At 35.4% G+C, this 22365-nt stretch overlaps 1 protein-coding gene across 4 annotated transcripts; it reads right to left on the bottom strand.

Moving 5' to 3' along the window:
• Positions 1-692: 692 nt before the first annotated feature.
• Positions 693-22258, bottom strand: ZNF214 (zinc finger protein 214). Of its 4 annotated transcripts, none has more exons than XM_010364599.2 (5): positions 22033-22258; positions 21596-21658; positions 20982-21068; positions 3816-3962; positions 693-2658 (listed from the first exon to the last, which is right to left on the bottom strand). In XM_010364599.2, exons 4-5 carry the CDS (start codon positions 3940-3942, stop codon positions 965-967), a joined length of 1821 nt encoding a protein of 606 aa, XP_010362901.2. In that variant the 5' UTR covers positions 3943-3962; positions 20982-21068; positions 21596-21658; positions 22033-22258; the 3' UTR covers positions 693-964. The 4 variants fall into 4 exon arrangements, with proteins under 4 accessions (XP_010362901.2, XP_030774790.1, XP_030774791.1 ...); XM_030918930.1 differs by having other exon boundaries at positions 3816-3977; XM_030918931.1 differs by lacking the exons at positions 20982-21068; positions 21596-21658; positions 22033-22258 and having other exon boundaries at positions 3820-3962.
• Between the last annotated feature and the right edge of the window lie 107 nt (positions 22259-22365).

Genomic DNA, 22365 nt, shown 5'->3' on the forward strand with positions numbered 1-22365 from the left:
ACTTTATTCTGACCTAATGGCCAAACTCTCTTCTTACATAATTAGCTTCAGGGTTCATCGTTGCACAGAGTTCTGAGTTCAATGCTGTCCTTGCAGATATTTCTCTATTACCACTCCGTTCTACTGAGATTAAATAAAATTATACTGCTTGGATCTCCAATTCTGAACCAATAGAGTATCTTCCATTTCTAGCACTTTTGTCCATACCCTTCATACCTTACTTAGAGAAAATTCTGTACTTCTTGTTATATGGTATCTGAACCTATTATTAAGCATGGAAAACCAGGAAAGGGAAGGGATAAGAGTGCACTGTGGTCACCTCAAAGTGAAGCACCCCTGCAACAGAAGGACAGTCCCTGGGTTTTCTGGTTGACAGAGATAACAACTCAAAGAACACTGTCTCAGACACAAGGTCGTACAATGCTTTCCTATCTTTTATTAGGTGGCTTTTGTCCATAAACAACTGAATTCTACTGGCCAAAACTGAGTTTTAAGTTCTGTGTGTTTCCATCTTTTCTGTTACTTCCTAGGGACTTTTTAGGGGAGTTAAGAGATGTTGTTTAACAGATGGCCAGCCAGTTTCAATTCAAACCAAAATTTAAGTGTTTTGAAGTCAGTGAAAATACAAAGTTGAACACACAATATAATTTCACGCACACTAAAATGCACAGAAAAAAAGACTAGAATGAAACAGAATGAAGAGTTTTCTCCTTAAATGTTTAATATATTTTATGACTGCATTATATTTATAGTAGGTAAAGAAAAATACACAATAATTTTAAATATATAGGGATTTTTCTAAAGATCTCCTTTTGAAGCAAATAATTCTTAGTGGGAGATAGGGGAAACTATAAATGTTGCTTGGGATTACTTCTGTTATTTATAAGATTTCCTTATCAGCAGCACTTTAGGGTTTAAAGGTTAGGTAAACTTTGATTGAAGCTGTTAACTAAATGAACAACATTTATAAGTTTCTTCTTCTATGATTATTGTGAAGATGTGAATTATGATCAAATCCCTTATAATATTCATGGCATTTATAAGGTTTCTCTCCTGTGTGGACTTTTTGATGAATTCGAAGAGCTGAGCTATGACTGAAACCTTTACCACACTTAGCACATTGGTAAGGTTTCGCTCCTGTATGGATCCTCTGATGAATGTGAAGATTAGAACTGTGACTAAAACCCTTTCCACAATCATCACATTTATAGGGCTTTTCTCCTGTATGGACTCTGTGATGAATGAGAAGATGTGAACGCTGACTGAATCCCTTGCCACACTCTTCACATTTGTAGGGTTTCTCTCCAGTATGTACTCTTTGATGAGTGTGAAGCTTTGAACTCTTACTGAAGCTCTTCCCACATTCAGGACAAGAATAGGGTTTCTCCCCTGTATGGACTCTCTGATGAATGCGAAGATCTGAGCTGTGACTAAAGTCCTTCCCACAGTCATCACATTTATAAGGTTTCTCTCCTGTATGCACTCTCTGATGAATTTGAAGATTTGAGCGTTGGGTAAAGCCCTTACCACAGTCTTCACATTTATAAGACTTCTCTCCTGTGTGTACTAACTGATGAATTCGAAGATTTGAGCTCTGGCTGAAGCTCTTACCACACTCATCACACTTATATGGTTTTTCTCCTGTGTGGACTCTCTGATGAACATGAAGTACTGAACTCCGATTAAAACTCTTACCACACTGATTGCACTTAAAAGGCTTCTCTCCTATGTGAAGTCTCTGGTGAATGTGAAGTAATGAATTCCTACTGAGGTCTTTATCACACTCAATTTTATAGAATTTCTCTTCTGTGTGAACTCTTTGATGATTGTGAAGACTAGAGATCCGGCTGAAGCTCTTACCATATGCATTACAGCTGTAAGGTACCTCCCCTATGTGAACTCTCTGATGAAAGTGAACTCCTGAGCTCTGATGAAAGTTACTGTCAACTTCATCATATCCATACAGCTTCTTACCTATGTGGATTCTTGGATGTCTATACAAGGCTGATATCTGAGAGAAGCATGCTTTATGGATGGAACATTGACAGAGGTTTTCTCCAGGTTGATTTCTCTTGTGGAAAATACACCGTGAGTTCCAACAATAAATTTCTTTACATTTATTACATCCACAGTAGTTTTCTTCCATTGAATCTTTCAGTAGGTCTTTCTGACATATCACCCCAACGTACTGTGGAAGGGCTTCCTCCACTGGGATATAAGAATGCTGAACTATGAGCTTCTGTTCTTTTTCCATGGAGAGGGTTTTCCTGGATATGCCAAGATGGTATCTGCCCCCTTGAAAACCATGTGAACCACTCATGTAGATTTCTCTACCATAGTCTTGGGTGGTTTTTGTTTCTAATGACTGCCAAGGTATAAAATTTTTATATTTTAAGTTCCTGCGATTTTTGCTTTCAAAAGTCAGTTCATAGTTCCCACACCCTGGTACTTGTGTGGAAAGTATTAACCATTTCTGACACTGGGAGCGATCTTGCTGTGTTAGGTCTTTGGAATCTTTCCCTTGAACAGTTTCCCCATAGTTCTGATTCTCACACATCTGAGCACCAGCATTCCACCAGCCTTGCCAGCAGGAAAAATTTTCATATTCTAAGTATCTGAATTTTTCTTCTTGGGATTTGTAGCTCTCATTCCAGTTTTCTAGAAAAATAAGATAATCCCATAATGAGATAAAAGTTGTGTTGAAAAATTTCCAATTATCTAAATCAATGATCTTTAAATGATAGGAATATATGTGTGGGTGGGGGTAGGAAAGGAGGTTTATGACTCTGGCTGCTCCATTTGGGTCTGAAATTCATTTGTTTTGTTCATTCACGTATGTATTCATTCATTCACTTATTTATTCATTCCACAAGCATATTTTGAACAGGCACTGTTAGAAAGATTTAACTTCTATTTACCAGGCACTGTTAGAAATGAGAATAATGCCAACTGCTTCATGGAAATAGTCTTAAAGACTGAGATATAATTAGATTACTTTATTTTGGATATTATTATAAGAAACAAAATATATTGTTCCTATTTTTCTGTTCTAGAATAGCATGGTAGATTGAGAAAAAATGACTACATTAACTCACTACTTTACCTACACCTTTGGTATTCTCCTTCCACACTCTCTCTATGCTTGGCTACACAACTTGCGTTGTTAACTGGGAAAATAACAAAAGTCACACAAGCAGAGACTTGAAAAGTCCCTCCCCTCTCTCGATGCTTTTGAAAATCCTGTGACCCCCACCATGTAAGTGTGCTTGGGTTGGCTTGTTTGAAGAGAGATATGTGACCAACACATTCCCACTACCTCCACTGATACTGAGCCAACTGCCCCACGTGTGAGTCAGGCCAGGCAGCTTAATCTTAGACCAGTCAGCCACAACCAAATCTCTCCATGATAAAAGATCTATCCAGTCAATGAGAATCATAAAAAATAATAAAGTTTGTTTTTAAGCCACTAAGTCTGGCACAGTATGTTATACAACAAAAGCTAACATATACAAATAGCATGAAGAGAGAAAAAATTTAGGACCACACAAAATTGACTACATATGGAGATATGTGTTTTAAGGGCAATGCAGAAAATAACTAAAACTAATAATCACAAGTATCTATTAATGATACAACCTAAGTGTCCTGGAATCTGTCTTGCTTTATCTTCTATTTGTGACCTGATTTAAGAAACATTTTTGAGACTATCTCTTCCAACACCTCAATATAACACCCAGATAAAAAAAACAAAATACTCAACAAAACTGCTCCTAGAAGAAACTCTGACTATTTCTTATGAGGTGGGATAACTTTACCTACTGACATGACATTTGTGTAGTTCTCCCACATGACCTCCCTGTAGAGCCTTTTTTGAGAAGAATCCAGGAATTTCCACTCTTCCCAAGTAAAAATAATAGTGACATCTTCAAACGTTACTGCCATCTGGTCAAAGATCAGGCTTTCTAGGAAAAAGAAATCTAAGTGAGAAGATAGACAAAGATAAAGACATTTAGCAGATTAACATAAGTGGCAAGCCAAAAAGAACTTCAACAAAGAAGAAAACCAAGAAAGGTAAGGAGAGGTATAACAATAGTAGTCAAATAGTTAAATAATATATCCAATCATGAAACATCATCACTATCAAAAGAAACACCTATACAGCACTTGTCTACTAACTACTAAGTTTTTTACCTATATTTCAGTTACTCCTCACAGAAATCCCATGTTGTAGGTAGCTTTCTACTACTATTATGCATTTTAGAATGGAGAAGAGATAAATATATGTATTAAAACTGCCTAAAGTAATTCTTTTAGTGGAAAGAACAGATCATAAATTGGTTATGTGGCAAATCCTTTTTATTTCTTTTTAAATTTTTCATTGTATCTATTTGATCACACATTCTCAATTCTAAATTTCAATTTAAAATATTGAGTACCTACTAAGAATAAAGGAAACAGATACTTTTAAGGAGTTTACAATAAAATGGAAGGAAAGCCAAATACTATCATCAGCAGCAGCAGCACCATCTTAGCTGTAGCTAAATCTTATTGAACGTTTATGAATAGGGCTATGTTATCTCATTTACTCTCAGAACAATCCAATAAGGTATTATTATTCACACTAAATGAATACGCAAACTAACGTTTAGCAAGACTAAGTTACTTGTACAAGATTATGTAGTTACATCATAGAGGTTTTTAAACCCAGCACTACCTATTAAATAAAAGTGAGATAAATTAAAAACGTTTGATGAAGTGTTTCAGTTGAGATTTGCATATACTGTCATAATGTGTTAATGAAGGGTAAAGGAAAGATGTACTGAAATATTCAAGGGTAAAAAATATGCAACCAAACTACTATTTTCCAAATAAACTACATGAAAATACATGTCTAAACAACAAAACATTAACCACAAATAAGAACTCAAGAATGAGAACATTCAGAGCCATATATTTAAATATCTAGTGGCCTATTTTTAATGTTTATAAAATAGATTTAATAAATTTTAAATATAATGAATCCACTTTAAATATATAAATTAAAAAAAGAAAAGAAATTTGGGATGCTCAGAAACTCAAACTACAGGAGTGAAAACTGTGAAAGTTTTATCTGTCTAGAAAATAAATGGACTCACTGATCTCTAATTTTATAAAAAGTAAAATAAAAATAAAACTCAATCTGTAGTTATTGGATTTGTTATTTTTTTTAAAAAATTAAATATTTATTTTAAAAACATATTAGCAATTAAGAGTCTAATTTCTTTTACTGAAAATAAGTTCATAAATATTTAAAACATTGAAATTATATAAGTAAAAATTAAAAGCCTACCTTCCCCCAAATAATTTAAGAAATAACCACTATAACCAGTTTTCACTGTGTTTTTTCTAAACTTCTTCCATGTATACACAACACACATTCATACTTCACTGATTTTTTTCCTTAATAAAGACACGATCATTCTGCAATTTTCTTTTTTTCATTTAATACATAGTGTACAACTTCCCACTTCAGTACAGGTAGACCTATCTTATTTACGGTAATTTTTAAACATGCCCATAAATTTACGGTAATTTTTAAACATGCCCATAAATTATTTGATCCTTTCCTTTCAAGAAGTGAAGCCTAATTCCCCACCCCTTGAATATGGGCTGAACTTAGTGAGTAACTTCTGATGAATAGGAAATAAAGTGGATAAGGAAGTAGTGGTATGCAACTTTGGAGGCTGGGTCATAAAAGTCACTGCAGCTTCTTTCTTGCTCTCTCTAGGATCACTAGCTCTGGGAAAAGCTATATGCTATGTCATGAGAAAACCTAAGCAGACCTGTGGTGAGGAATTGGGACCTTCTGCTTTCACTGAGAAATGAGACATCTTGCCAGCCATGTGAGTAAACTATCTTAGAAGTGGATCCTCCAACCACAGTGCAGCCTTCAGATGACTGCAGTCCCTGCTGACAGCTTCACTGCAACTTCATGAGAGACCTTGAGACAGCTTTGCTTCTTTCAGATTCCTCACCCTCAGAAACTGGGTAAGATAATGTTTGCTGTTTTAAGTATTAAATAATTTGTTTTGCAATAATAGATAACTAATATTATTTGTAAAACTTATGTAGCATTTCATTTTATTGATGTCCAAGACTTAACTGTTCACATATTAATGGACATTAAGATCACTTCCAGTTTCTTGGCTACAACATATAGCAAAAGAATTCTCTTAAATATATAATTAGTTCTATTGTAATAATATTTCTGTATGATAATGTCTATATGATAAATACAAATATTTCTATATGATAAATAGATATATTTCTGTATGACAAACTTCTAGAAGTGAAATTGTCAGGCATCTGTATTTCAGTTTACTAAAAAATACTATAAAATGTCCCTTGAAAATATTTTTTTAAATGTTACAAATGGCCGGGCGCGGTGGCTCAAGCCTGTAATCCCAGCACTTTGGGAGGCCGAGACGGGCGGATCACGAGGTCAGGAGATCGAGACCATCCTGGCTAACACGGTGAAACCCCGTCTCTACTAAAAATTCAAAAAAAAAAAAAAAAAAAAAAAAAAAAAAACTAGCCGGACGAGGTGGCGGGCGCCTGTAGTCCCAGCTACTCGGGAGGCTGAGGCAGGAGAATGGCATAAACCCGGGAGGCAGAGCTTGCAGTGAGCTGAGATCTGGCCACTGCACTCCAGCCTGGGCGACAGAGCGAGACTCCGTCTCAACAACAACAACAACAACAACAACAACAACAACAACAACAACAAATTTACAAATATTTTCCCCAATGGAACAATAAAAGCAAGACACCTATATTCAATATTAGCAAGTACAATCAATCTAAACAGAAAAAAGAATTATATAAACAATAAACTAAGATGACAAGTAAGCCTATTGATAGAGAAAAGGATACTAAAATTGAGTTTTAAAATAAAGTGGCATACTGCTTATAAGAGATATACTCCAAACTAATGAATTCTGAAGGATTAAAAATGATCTGGCTAATTGTTTTCTTGTGGCGTTTAAGTTCTTTATTCACTTCCTGTTAGCTGGTTCTTTTGTTCCAGAGACTTGATTAGACTACGGTTCATTTTTTCTGACAAGAATACCTGCGTATATACTTCCTATAATACATTTTAGTTAGCTAAACTGAACAATGGCTTCAGGTGCTGTCAGCCCAGTCCTTGCATTCCAAGATTCTCTTAAACCTTTCATTAAAAGTTTTAGCAATAAATGATGATCATTTCCTGGATTTGTGATTTCATTAGGTTTTACAAATTGGTTGTCTAATTCTGTAATTCTACCATTCCTTGTGCATACATATGCTATAATTCTTCTATAATGAAAAACTTGCCATTACAAATTTTCTGGTTATCCTGAAATGTAATCCTAATGAAAAAGATAAGATAAAATACTTGATTATCTCCCAAACTTACTGACTTTTAAAAATCAATTTTCAGAGTAATGAGATGGGGCAAAGCAATCACCAACTATGACCAATGAGATTTGTATTATTTTGCTTCTCAATGTTTTCATACTCACTGATTCTTACATAGTGGATGGGTTGCAATTAAATTGCAATCATTTTTCTTTTAGATGTGCAAGATTCTCTCATCTCAGACTAGTAGGAATCCCTTCAGGTTGGCTCCTAGGTTTGTAATATGACCATTTTTGGTGTTTGAGAGCTTTCCTTACTTTCTGGCACAACAAGTGTCCAGGTTCATTCTTGTTCCATTTCCTTGACGAACTAGGATGTAGTATTTCTCCCAGGAGTTGGTAATTTTCCACTCCTTTTTTGGTATATAAGTAACCCTCCAACAATATTATATAAACTTGATATCTCTTTTGTCTTCTCATCTATGCACATAGCTCTGATTATTAGTTTTCTTTAAGGTCCTTTCCAAGAAAGGTCAGTTAAAATCATTCTCTATACATCTGGAGTTTTGATTCCTTCTTTTAATATTGTCAGATTTTGCTTATACAATTTGAAATGGATGCTTAGCTATATATTAGTTCATGCTTAATACATCTGCTTGATGGATCTTAACCTGTTTAACATGATTGACCTTTTATTGTGAAATTAAATAGGTCTCTTGTAAAGAGCACAGAGCAAGATTTCTGTTTTTCACTCAATCAGTATGATTCAGTTATTTTATTATCCATGTTTATTTATTGTGATTACTAATATAGACTTATTTCTAACATATTGTTTTTAATTCTTCCTTTCCTGTCTCTTAGATTGACTGACAGTTTTATGCTTAAATTTCTTCTCATCACCACCTTTTCATCTATATAGATTTCAATTTCACACATAGTTTCTATTATTTTAATAAGTAACCTAAATATATTTTAAACATATACACTTACCTATTTTTCTAATAAGTCAATTAAGAAGAGAAACAAATTCAGGAAAGGCTGCATGAAATATGACAAGAAAGGTGATCAAGTACCTTGGTAAAGTTTATTGTTATCATAAAACAAAACTAACAAAAAATATAGGAGAGCAAACAAAGAAAAAAGGAGACATAGAAAGTATGTCAATGCCTACATATCTGAACTACAATTCTTGACAATACAAACATGAGGGGAGAAAGAGAAGGACATAAGAGTGTGTTAAAGTCCATGTCTTACTAAAAATATGACCTAGATATTAATACATTTAAAAAGTCACTAGGGGCAAATAAAAGTCATTGTGGGTTTTAAGTTAGATATTAATACATTTAAAAAGTCAGTAGGGGTAAATAAAAGTCATTGTGGATTTTAAGTTAAGCACAACCATCATTAAGAACCAAAATGGAATCTATGAAAAACAAAATAAAAACAGAAGACAACTTGCTCCATGGGAAAACAGAAAATAAGAAAAGATGGCAAAATAATATAATAATTATTATAATAAATTTAAATAATTTAATCTTACAGATTAAAAGACCCATAGATTAAAAAATAAGATTTAGCATGTGGTTTAGAAGAGATACACTAAAAAGAAAAACATTTAAAAATACAAGGATAGAAAAAGATTACAAAAATATGAATCAAAAGCAAGCTGAAATAGCAAACTTAATTTCAGATGAGTAAAATTTATGGCAAAAATACCATAAGGGACAAAAATTTTTTTTATATGAACAGTAAGAAAAAATACCCAAAATAAATTGCATCCACAAATAAAATTTCAAAACGTACCAAACGACAAGTGTCACAAATGTGAGGGGAAATACATATACCATTAGTTGTAATGATAGATATTAATATGTCCCTCTCAAAAAATTATAGCAAGCAAACAAAAAAACACTAATAATATGAAGACTAAACACTACAAATAATAAGCTTCAGTTATTTTATCTGTGTTGAACTCTGCACCACCAAAATACAAAATACACATTATTTTCATGAATACATAGCACTATAAGATAGACCATGTATTAGTCCATAAAATAAATCATGATAAATTCCAAAGCATCAATATAATACAGAATACATTCTCTAGCTACAATGTAATAAAATTTGAAATTATTAACAATAGAATTTTAAAAGTCCACACTTCTGAAACCCAAGTAACATACTAAATTATTAAGTAATCTTTGAATTTAAAAGCAAAAAATAACAATTCTTAATATTCTTTTTCCTAAAAATCTAAACATAATAATGACAATAATTACACAAAAAATGTGCAAGATCCAAATGAAATACCTGAAGGAAACAAAAATGGCTAGAGCAGCTGAGCAAAGTGGCACACACCTGTAATCCCAGCACTTTGGGCAGAATGCTCAAGCCCAGGAGTTTGAGACCACCCTGGGCAATATGGAGAAACCCCATCTCTACAAAAAATACAAAAATTAGCCAGGCATGGTGGCACACACCTGTAGTCCCAGCTACTCAGGAAGTTGAGGTAGGAGGAGTGATTGAGTCTGGGAGGTTGAGGCTGCAATAAGCTGTGATTGTACCACTGCACTCCGGCCCGCAAGACAGAGTGAGACGCTGTCTTAAATAAATGAATAAATAAATATATTTTTAAAAAACCCAGCTAAACTAATATTATACTGAATAGGTGAAGGCTCAAAGTATTTACCTTGAGAACCAGAAAAAGACAAGAATGCCCACTCTCACCACTCCCATTCAACACAGTACTGGAAGTCCTAGCCAGAGCAATCAGGCAAAAGAAAGAAATAAAAGGTATCCAAATAAAAAGATATGAAGTCAAACTATCTCTGTTTGCAGATGATATGATTCTATACCTAGAAAATCCCAGAGTCTCTGCCCCAAAGCTCCTTTAGCTAATAAACAACTTCAGGAAAGTTTCAGGATACAAAACCGATATACAAAATACAGCAGCATTTCTATACACCAATAACATCCAAGCTGAGAGCCAAATCAAGAATGCAATCCCATTTACAATAGCCACAAAAAGAATAAAATATCTATGCATACTGCTAACCAGGGACATAAAAGATCTCTACAACAAGAATTACAAAGCACTGCTCAAAGAAATCAGAGATGACACAAACAAATGGAAAAACATTCCATGTTCATGGATAAAATCAACATAATCAAAATGGCCATACTGAAGCAGTATACAGATTCAATGATACTTCTATCAAACTACCAATGACATTCTTCACTGAATTAGAAAAAAAAAAACTATTTTAAAATTCACATGGAACCCAAAAGGAGCCCAAATAACCAAGGCAACCCTAAGCAAAATGAACAAAGCTGGAGGCATCACGTTACCGGAGTTCAAACTACAAAGCTGCAGTAACCAAAATAGCAGGGTACTCATATAAAAACAGACACATACACCAATGGAACAGAATATAGAGCCCGGAAAAAAATGCCTCACACCTACCACCATCTGATCTTCAACAAAGTTGACAAAAACAAGCAATGGGAAAGGATTCCTATTCAATGAATGGCGCTGGGATAACTGGCTAGCCATATGTAGAAGATTGAAACTAGACCCCTTCCTTACACAGTATACAAAAATCAATTTGACATGGTTTGAAGGCTTACATGAAAACCTAAAACTGTAAAAACCCTGAAAGATAACCTAGGGGATACCATTCTGGACACAGGACTTGGCAAAGATTTCATGATGAAGACACCAAAAGCAACTGTAACAAAAACAAAAATTGACAAATGGGACCTAATTAAAGTAAAGAGCTTCTGCACAGCAAAAGAAATTATCAACAGAGTAAACAGACAACGTACAGAATGGGAGAAAATATTTGCAAACTATGCATCTGACGAAGATCCAAAGTCTAGAATCAATAAAGAATTTAAACAAATCAACAAACAAAAAACAACCCCATTAAAAAGTAGGCAAAGGACATAAATACTTTTCAAAAGAAGACATACATGCAGTCAACAAGCATGTGAAAAAAATGCTCAATATCACTAATTATCAGATAAAGGCAAATCAAAACCACAGTGAGATACCATCTCATACCAGTCAGATGGCTATTATTAAAAATTCAAAAAATAGTAAGATGCTGACAAGATAGCAGAGGAAAGGGAATAGTTAAATATGCTGATGGTGGGAATGTAAATTAGTTCAGTCATTGTGAAAAGCAGTGTGGTGATTTCTCAAAGAACTTAAAACAGAATTACCATACAGCAATCCTATTACTGGGTATATGCCCAAAGGAATATAAATTGTTCTACCATAAAGACAATAAGCATGTGTATGTTCATTTCAGCACTATTCACAATAGCGAAGACATGGAATCAACCTAAATGCCCATTAAAAATAGACTGGATAAAGAAAATGTGGTACACATATACCATGGAATACTACACAGGCATTAAAAAAGAACAAAATGATGTCCTTTGCAGCAACATGGATGTCCTTTGCAGCAACATGAATGGAGCTGCAGGCCATTATCCTAAGTGAACTAATGCAGAAACAGAAAACCAAATACTGCATGTTCTCACTTATATGTTGGAGCTAAATATTGAGAACACATGGCCACAAAGAAGGGAGCAACAGATATTAGGGCCTACTTGAAGGTAGTGGGTGAGAGGAGGGCGAGGATCAAAAAACTACCTATCTGGTACTATGCTTTACCTGGTTGACAAAATAATTTGAATGTCAAACACCCATGACTCACAATTTATCTATATAACAAAGCTGTATATATACCCCTAATCCTAAAATAAAAGTTAAAAAAAAGTCTAGAAATAAAGCATTCAGCTCAGGAGTGTAAAAAAGAGAAACCATCTCCCATTTAAAAAAAAAAAAAAAATCAAACTTCAAAAAAGAAGAATAAAGTGGATGTCAAAGATATAAGAAACAAATAAATGATTGAGAAAATGCATAAAGCCAAAAGATGTTCTTAAAAATTTAATGTCAGGGCCGGGCGCGGTGGCTCAAGCCTGTAATCCCAGCACTTTGGGAGGCCGAGACGGGCGGATCACAAGGTCAGGAGATCGAGACCATCCTGGCTAACACGGTGAAACCCCGTCTCTACTAAAAAAATACAAAAAACTAGCCGGGCGAGGTGGCGGGCGCCTGTAGTCCCAGCTACTCAGGAGGCTGAGGCAGGAGAATGGCGTGAACCCGGGAGGCGGAGCTTGCAGTGAGCTGAGATCCGGCCACTGCACTCCAGCCCGGGCGACAGAGCGAGACTCCGTCTCAAAAAAAAAAAAAAAAAAAAAAAAAAAAAAAAAAAAAATTTAATGTCAGATCAATGAAAGTCAGATTTCTAATAAGACGGTTATGAAAAAAATACAGGGCAAAATTAGGAAATAACTTTAGACATAAGATTTTTCAATGATGCCAAGGTGTTGTGAACTATATATATAAGGATATTTATCAGCTACAGGCAAATACACCTAAATATGTACCTAAAGGGATCAACTCCCAGTAAAGTACAAAAAGGGAAATAATAAAATGGCAAAATAGATGAAAGACTAATAAAAAATTATATAGACTAATAAGTACTAAATTAAAATGGCAGCCACACTCTTCCCTCTCCCTAATCCCAAAGCTCTAAGAGCTTTATAGTTGAGTTCTAGCAAACATGTAATTAACTTAATTACTATTACAATATATTGTTTTCAAAAGTAGAGAGTGAAAATTGCCAACTTATTTTATGTAGCTAGTGTAATCTTGGATTCCAAGGCCAGATAAGAATGATACAAATAAAATTAAATTATGGGCACATTTGTAAATTTTGTAAATAGACAAAAATCCTAAATAAAATATCAGCTAATTAAATTCAGTAATATATCAAATATATGCATCATGATCAGTTTATTATAGGAATGCAAGGATCGTTCAACATGAGAAAAATCTATTAACATAATTCACTGTATTAATAGAAATCAGAATAAATCCATGATAATCTCAACTGATGCAGAAAAATCATGTGATATAAAGTTCAGGAAGTACAACACCCATATATTCTCTTAAAAACACTTTTAGCAAACTAGAGGAAAAAAATAAACTCCCTACAGTGGCAAAGGTTAAATATCAAGAACTTTAAGCTTAATGGAGAAACTTCACATATATTCCCTTTACAATGGTAACAAGAATGACCACCATCACTGCTGCTTTCAACATAGCACTAGAGATTCTGGCACATACTATAAGAAAAAGAACTAAGAGGTATAAGGATTAGAAGCAAAAATATAAAATGTCATTATTTGCATAGTTATGGCCATCTACCTAGAAAAAGAGTATACAGTAAACTATAAATTAAGAGAGTTCAGCAAAACTATCAGATACAATAAAGAAATAGTTTAACTGACTCAGCAATCAACTACTAGAAAGTAAGATACCATTCACACCAGAAAAAAAAAGAAAAAAAAAAAAAACCCATCTTAACCAAGAATACAAAGAATTCTTTGAAGAAAACTTTCACATTCCAATAAAGAAGAAAGATTATCTAAATAAAAGGAGAAGCATGCTTCCATGTTCTTGGATGCAGTAACTTAAATTCAATACATTCCAGTCAAATTTCCAGATGGCTATTCTGAGGAACAGAATAGACTTCTGTTCCTTAAAATTGACAAAGGAAATAAGTTGGTAAAGACAAGTAAACCAAACGGGAAGACTACCAGATACTGACATATCACCAAAACTATAGTAGTAAAGTCAGAACAGACAAACAGACCAGTAGAACAGAGTAGAGGGCTCAGAGACTAACCAATGTGCTTCTTTATCTACAAAAACATATTAACAATAGAGGTGGCATTAAAAATCAAAGACAGAAGTATGGATTATTTACCAGATAGCATTATGAAAACTGATTAACTATATGAGTTAAATAAAACTGGATTCCAACTTAATACCATATACAATGGGGACACAAGATCAAGTAAGCACTGAAATGTTAAGGGGAAAACTATAAAATTAATGAAAAAAAGATAGAATTTGAAAACATTTACCACTGTTAAATGAATCCAAGAGCCAGTCCTTTGAAAGGAAAAATATTAATAACAAAGTAGATAAATCACAAGCTAGTTAATCAAAGGGGGAAAAAGGAGCACAAATAGAAAAAAAAAAAAATAAGGTTAGGGAAATGGCAACTACAATCTTTAAAAATAACTGGAACAAAAGTTTTCTCAAATAAATTCTTTCAAAGTTTCAAAGAATAGATTATCTGATGCTATGAAATCATTCCAAGGCATCAAAAACTGTTCAAGGCATCAGAAACTTGAAAAACTATTCAAGACATCAGAAATAAAGTGAAATATAAGGCCAGTAAAATCCAGCAGCACTTGAATTCATAATCTACTACCATATAAATAATTGCTTCAACATTTAGTAGCTTAAAACAGCAATAATTATTTACTATTTCTTATGTTTTTTTCTGGGTCAGAAATTCAGGAGTGGCTTAGCTAGGCAGTTCTGGTTTGGATCTCACAAGATTGTTGGGTTGTTGGTTAGATCTGCAGTCATCAAAAGGCTTGACTGAGAAGGATTCAGTTCCAGGGTGGCTAACTCACATGGCTGGCAGGCTGGTCTAAATGTTGATGAGAGATCTGTTTCTCTCCAAGTGGTTCTTTCAAGTGGTGGGGGCTATCTGTCAACATGGTGCAAGTTTCCCTAAAGAAAGTCAAGCAAAAGCTACATTATTTTCATGACTTAGCCTTGGAGGTCACATCCTATCACTTCTGCTGTACTCCACTGATGAGGCAATCACAAGCCATGACTATATTTGAGAGGGGTGGGACCCAGACCCCACCTTTCAGTGGAAACAATGTCAGTCACATTGTAAGAAGAGCATGAAAAATAGCATAAATTATAAGTGTTGGGAAAAAGCTGAGTGTTGGGAGGGAAACTGAGGCAGGGCTTGCAAAATATCCTTTGGAACGTGTCTAGACTTGCTGGCTCCTTGCTTCTAGCCCTCCTAGGCTCCTATTCCCATTATCTCAAGCAGCAGAACATGTTCCATATAAATGCTAAGCCATCGCTGCTGTAAATCATGTGCTTAATGCAACATGTCCTTTTGACCTCCACATTCTCACCACCTGTTTCTCTGTTGGATTACCAATAAATAGCGTGGGCTCCCAGAGCTTGGGGCCTTCTCAGCCTCCATACAATAGTGATGATCCCCTGGTGTCCCACCTTTTTCTCCCTCACTGTCTCTTTCTCAATCCTTTCACTCCGCCAGACTTTGCCACCCCCATGACCTGGTGTTGGGTCTGATCACCCCAACAATAAGTAAGGCCATCTTTGGAACTCAATCTGTTATAATACCAAAGCATATTATAGCATGTAGTTTTTAGTGGTAGTTTATTCCAGAAAGTAAAGGAAGGCTCAAATTAGGAAAGTAATTAACTTTAAACTTTTATAATAACATCAAATAAGAAAAGCCATATGATTATTTTAATGGATGCCAAAAAGTATACTTCTTAAAATTCAACATGCATCCTTCATTTAAAACTACAGACAAAGCATGCAAAACAAAACAAAGCAAAAGACATACAAACATATCTTAAACGCAAAGGTAAAACATTAAAGTCATTCTCGTTAAAACTGGAAACTTGACAAGGATACTGCAAATCCACAATTTTTAAACTACTGTGAAACTACATGATAATGCAATTAGACAAAATTAACTGTAGAGGATATGACTGCACATCTGAGAGAGCCAAGAAAATCAGCTGAAAACTAATGGCAATTATAAGGGAATTCATGATCCCAGAAATTCTGCTACTAGAATTATAAACTAGTGATTACACGTGTATACCAAAAGATCTGTACAAGAACAGTTACAGCATAATAAATGCTGTAACAGCAAAAAACTAAAAAAAATCCAAAAAGTCAACAACAAAATAGGTAAGTTATTCCTACTATGAAACAGTACACAGCTATGAAAATGAACAACTACGTGAATCAACATCAATGCACTGTAAAAGTTAACATTATGCAAAAGAAGCCATTCATGGAAGAATACATACAGTGATTCCATTTATATAATGTTCAAAAATATGCAAAACTAAACAATTGTGTTTAGAAATGTAGATGTTGTTAAAAGCACAGAAAAAAAAAAAAAAAAAAAAACTAAAGCATAACAACATTTAAGATAGTGGCTGCCCCTTTAGGAAAGGGGTGGGAAATAAATTTTGGAGTCATCAGGGGGCTTTTAAAAGTATATGCTGATTTAGGCTGGGCATGATGGCTCATGCCTATAATCTCAGCCCTTTGGGAGGCTGAGGCAGGCAGGTCACTTGAGGCCAGGAGTTCGAGATCAGTCTGGCCAACATGGGGAAACCCTGTCACAGAAAAAAAATATATATATATATACCCGGGAGGTGGAGGTTGCAGTGTGCTGAGATCATGCTACTGCACTCCAGGGTGGGAGAGAAAGCAAACAGTCTGTCTTAAAAAGAAAAAACAGTATATGCTGAGTTCAATGGTGGATATCCATGTTATTATATTTTAAATTGTACATATGTTTTCATATATTCTTTTGCTTATATGAAATACATCAATAAAGTTCAAATTACATAAAATTTAAGAGTATAGAAAAAGAGTTCAGACATATAAATTATATATATATATATATATATATATATATATATTTTGAGATGGAGTCTCGCTCTGTCGCCCAGGCTGGAGTGCAGTGGCATGATCTCAGCTCACTGTAAGCTCTGCCTAAGTGAAAAGTATAATAGCAATAAGAATATAAATTCCTAAAAATAAATTTACCAAAAATACTCAGAACCTATATAAAGATAGTCTTAGAATTTGAGGGCTAAAAATAGGGTTGGGGTGGGCGCGGTGGCTCATGCCTGTAATCCCAGCACTTTGGGAGGCCAAGGCGGGCCGGATCACTTGAAGTCAGGAGTTCGAGACTAGCCTGGCCAACATGGTAAAACCTTGTCTCTACTAAAAATACAAAAATTAGCCAGACGTGGCAGCTCACACCTGTAATCCCAGCTACTTGGGAGGCTGAGGCATGAGAATCACTTGAACCCGGGAGACAAAGGTTGCAGTGAGCCAAGAGTGTGCCACTGCACTCCAGCCTGGGTAACAGAGCAAGACGACTCAAAAAAAACCAAAAAAAAACAAAAAACACACACACACACAAAACAGTTGAAAAAACAAGACGACTCTGCTCAATCTTAGGAGAAATAAATATAATTTTGTTCTAACTAAACTTATCTCTGTTTTCAAGCAGGTTTAATCAAGATATTAATCTTGATTTTGATGTGGGGGTGGAGGAGCTGTAACAAACTGATTTTCAAATGCTTTTGAAAGAAAACCATTTTGAAAGTGGAATAATGAGGAAAGGCTAATTCAATGGCATACTAAAACTTTAACAAGGACTCTGTAATTCATAACATGACTTGACATAGAAGTAGAGAAGATCAATGGAAACGGGTACAAATCCAGAAATGGACACGACTACAACAGTGCATTTTACACATGACAAAGGTTATATCAAATTTGTGGGGGAACGATAGCTTATTCAATTAATGATGTTGGAATAAATGATGACATATGGCAGAAAAAAAAATTAAGCTTGATTCTCTGTCTCAGTTCTTATGTCTTTGTAACTAAAAAAATTATATCAGATATGCATTATAGTTCAAATAATAGCTAACTTAACACAATCAATTATTAGTGAGTTCTTCATGTCCAGCACTGTTGTAAGTTATTTTTACATGTGTGACCTTGTTTAACATTCTTAACAGCCCTACACAGTAGCTGTTATTTCTCCAATATAAAGATAAAAGACTGGCTAAGTGATTCAATCTAGTTCACAGTACTAAGAAGTGATAGACATGAAATAAGCTTAGGTAGTAGATGTAGAGCCTGTACTATGACCAAGGTGCTATACTGATTAAATATAATGAAAGATTAAAGTATACTTATTATTGAAAACTTATTATATATATGTTCCTTTTACATCTTTTTGTCCAAAATGGAAATCATCAGAATATTATTCTGTGGAAAAAGTCATCCTCTCTCCTTCTTATCTTCACTGAGTGAAAAAGAAAGGCTACATTCTTCTTCATTGCCTATTAAATGCACTACATATAAAGGACAACAATAAAAACATTCTGATACCAGGTATAAGAATTGAGAAGAGGGTCCAGAAAATAAGACAGCCTCAAAAGTAATCTTTATATACATATGTATATGTGTAATTTTGTATATGAAAAGGTAGCACCATAGTCAGTAGAGAAGATAAATGTTAGCAGAAAAATTAAATAACTAGGAAGTAAAAAGAATGTTTAAATTCTGTCATTTCTCACATCAAAATAAATTCTTGATAGATTTAAAAATTAAAAGTTTAAAATACTTAACACAATAAACAGGAAAATTAAAGCAATTACATATTAAATTTGGAAGTGAAGAGGAGATTTCTAAGCACAAAACCATATAAGTAAAAGAAATAAGATTTCATTTTGTGCAAATTTAAAACTTATATAAACAAGTCCTTAAAGTAAAAGGCAAATGATAAACTAGGAGAAATATTTATAACATATGACAAATGATTTATATGTTTTACACACAGAATATCTACTGTCAAATGGAAACAAAAACTTCAGTAGGAAAACAGTGACGTATATCAAAAGGCGATTCATCAAAGAAGGAATATAAAGAGTCAATGAATATATGTAAAAAAGTCAACCCTACTGAGGATTAAAAGGATGCAAATCAAGGCAAAATTTAAAAATTAATACTTAATGCTGGCAAAGGCTCAGTAAGATAGAATCATTAATCAAATGGTTGTAGGAGTTCAAGTTCATGTAACATTTCTAAAAGAGAACGTGAGTTTTTCAAAAGCCTAAAACATGCTTATCTCCTTTGATTCTGTTTTCCTATTTCTCAGAGTATATCTTAAGAATATAAAAAGACATATACTTAACAAATTACATTAAGTATTATAAGATATTTATAACAACAAAATATTGGGAAATACTTAAATTTTCCCCAATAAAAAGCAAACTTAATGGGAGGCCAAGGTGGGCAGATTGCTTGAGCTTAGGAGTTCGAGACCAGTCTGGGCAACATGGTGAAACCCCGTCTCTACTAAAAATATAAAAAAATTAGCTGGGTGTGGCAGCGTGCACCTGTAGTCCTAGCTACTTGGGAGGCTGAAGCAGGAGAATTGCTTGAACCAGGGAGGCTGAGGTTGCAGTGAGCCAAGATCACGCCACTGCATTCCAGCCTGGGTGACACAGCGAGACTCCGTCTCAAAAAAAAGAAAGAAAGCAAAGTTAAATAAAGCATAGTATATACCTAGAATGGAACACTATATAGTCATTAAAACTCATGTTACCAAAGCATGCTTGGAAAAATGCTCATTATATGTTAAGTGAAAAATGTATACAAATAACAGCTATTCATACATTGAATAAATATTTACTGAGTGCTTAGTATATGCACAATACAATTCTATATACTGGGAACATTTCCTTCCCTCATGAAGCCTATTTGTCATGACTCAAATTGTTTAATTTAATATTTTATATACACTAATCTTTTTATATACATGTGTGCATATGGGTGCATAGACCTATATGTTCACATTTGTACATGTGTACATACATGTACAAATGAACATGTATACATACATATCAGTATTTGTACAGACAAGTGAGTATGTATATACGGTAAGTATTAGATAAAAGACTACAAGTAAATATACCCAGAGGTCAACAATGGCTATCTGTCAATATGGTTCATGTGAAGAGATGCACAAGAATAAATAACAAATTTAAACATTAATTGCCCTCCACAATGTGGCTTTATACATTCATGTTACATTTCCTTGTCACTAGCCTGGTTTCCTTATTTGTTCCCTCAAATTGTACTTGAGACTAAATGATGGCTTTCCTATTTAGAATGATATCTTCCTACTCATAATTGTTCAAATCTGAGTTTCTGTTGCTGTGTTTTAAGTGCCACTCATTCTGGCACTGTTTAATGTGGATAACTTCAGAAATTATTATTAATCTCACACAATTTGTTCCCCTCAATGTTAAGACTTTTTTTTTTTTTGAAAGGGAGTCTTCCTCTGTCGCCCAGGCTGGAGTTCAGTGGCGCCATCCTGGCTCACTGCAACTTCAGCCTCCCGGGTTCAAGCAATTCTCCTGCTTCAGCCTCCTAAGTAGCTGGGATTACAGGTGCCCACCACAATGCCTGGCTAATTTTCATATTTATAATAAAGACGAGGTTTCACTATGTTGGCCAGGCTGGTCTCAAACTCCTGACCTCAAGTGATCCACCCACCTTGGCCTCCCAAAGTGCTGGGATTACAGGCATGAGCCACTGTGCCTGGCCATGACATTTATTTCTTTATCTCAGAACACCAAGAACAGCATGAATTATAAAGTAGACTTGAGTGACTGAATGAATGAATGAGTAAACGTTGGGAAAAGACACTGGGTTGGGGCAGGGTCAAGTCTGCATGCTTAAAAATTTATCAGGCAAGCGAGGAACATTTTCTGTCCAGTCATCCATCCATCCTCATTGCCACTTCCACTACCTCCACCATCCATGAAGAATGCAGGGACAATCATCCTCACCTGGGATCAGACTATGAGGAAAACAGTGTACATTCCTTCCTCCTTTGTGTTCCTCTTCTCGGGAAGGGTAGTGCTGAGATGGCTGAGCTGAGGAGGAAGGGGGATTGAAAACCCGGTTTGACTTTAAATTCCCAAACTCATTAAATTCCCCATATACTAACTGGGTACGATGCACAAATCTCCTAGCCAGAGGTCAAAAAGAAGCCTATGAATGTTCTTGTTTCCTTTCAACGACCAGAAAGGAGAGCTATGAACACTGGCACCTTGAAATTTATTTGCAACCCTCTAGAAACTTCAAAAGATACAACTCATTTATTGAGATTACTACTACTACTACTAATAGTAATAGAAAAGCACTAGCAAACTTAAATAGTATCTATTTTCAAGGTATTTTTCTTATTTTGTTCAGTTTAAGGAGAAAATCATTCCGTTGTCCTCCCCTACTTGCTAAACAGGAATACTGGATTTACTATCAGAAAGGTACCCGCAGTCTTAGAGAAGTATCCCAGAACTGGAGCTCCCAGGTCCTGATCAGTCTCAACTCTGTCATCAAGCACTTATAGAACTTTAAAGAGGACCAAACTTCTAGATCTTCAAGGTCTCAGTTTCCTTACCTGTAAAATGGGGGCATGAGCCTTTGCCAACCCAGTCCTTCCTTGCTGATCACAGGTAGGTTCCTGGGCAAAATGATAAGCAATTAGTTAAGAGCCCTTATTCTCTAGGGAAAAAACGTTTCATGCGTGCCCTAAGAGCAGGACAGGTTTGGGCTCCCCCAACGCGTCACGGGCTGCCCAAGTGTAAGCACCAGAGAACCAGACACACAAACGGTTCTCTAGGAGCGGGATCTCCAGGTCTTGGCCACAGATCCGGGGGTCCTCTGCCCCTGCAGTGAAGACGCGCGCGGCCTCCGTTGCTTATCCAGATCCCCGGCCAGAACTCTGCCCCAGCACCGAACGCCGGGCACCCATACCCCAGGGACCAAGCTGCTTCTGCCCTCCTCTACTTGCCTTTGTTCAGTCTTAACGTGGGAGAGAAGCCGTGATGTACCCACCTACACCGGTGTCTCCGGGGTTTCTAAACCGGAGTCGCTTTTCAGTCCCTGACCCTCGATTTTCTGCCCCTCTTCCTTCAAACACAGCTCGTCTTGCCCTGTCCGCTTCTGGCTCAGTCCTCCCAAGAGTTCACGTCACTTAACGGAGCCTGTGAGAGTGGACCGTGATGGCCAAAACATTCAGTCCACACAAACAATGGCCGCAGCCCGGCTGGACCGAAACGGAAGTCCTAGGTCTTGGAGTAGACACTTGCCGTGTTTCCGTGGATACGGGAGGGGCGGGGCGGGAAGAGACAGCGCGGTGGAACGTGACTCCTGATTGGCCAGAAGAAT

Source organism: Rhinopithecus roxellana, chromosome 15, assembly GCF_007565055.1.
Source record: "Rhinopithecus roxellana isolate Shanxi Qingling chromosome 15, ASM756505v1, whole genome shotgun sequence".
Lineage (NCBI taxonomy): Eukaryota > Metazoa > Chordata > Mammalia > Primates > Cercopithecidae > Rhinopithecus > Rhinopithecus roxellana.

What these genes read in the sequence shown, in the direction of transcription:
- ZNF214 (XM_010364599.2), bottom strand. Translation starts at nt 3,942, where the DNA reads ATGGCAGTAACGTTTGAAGATGTCACTATTATTTTTACTTGGGAAGAG. An exon ending in CACAAATGTCATGTCAGTAG is followed by an intron (nt 2,659 to 3,815) that starts GTAAAGTTATCC and finishes TTATTTTTCTAG; the next exon opens with AAAACTGGAATGAGAGCTAC.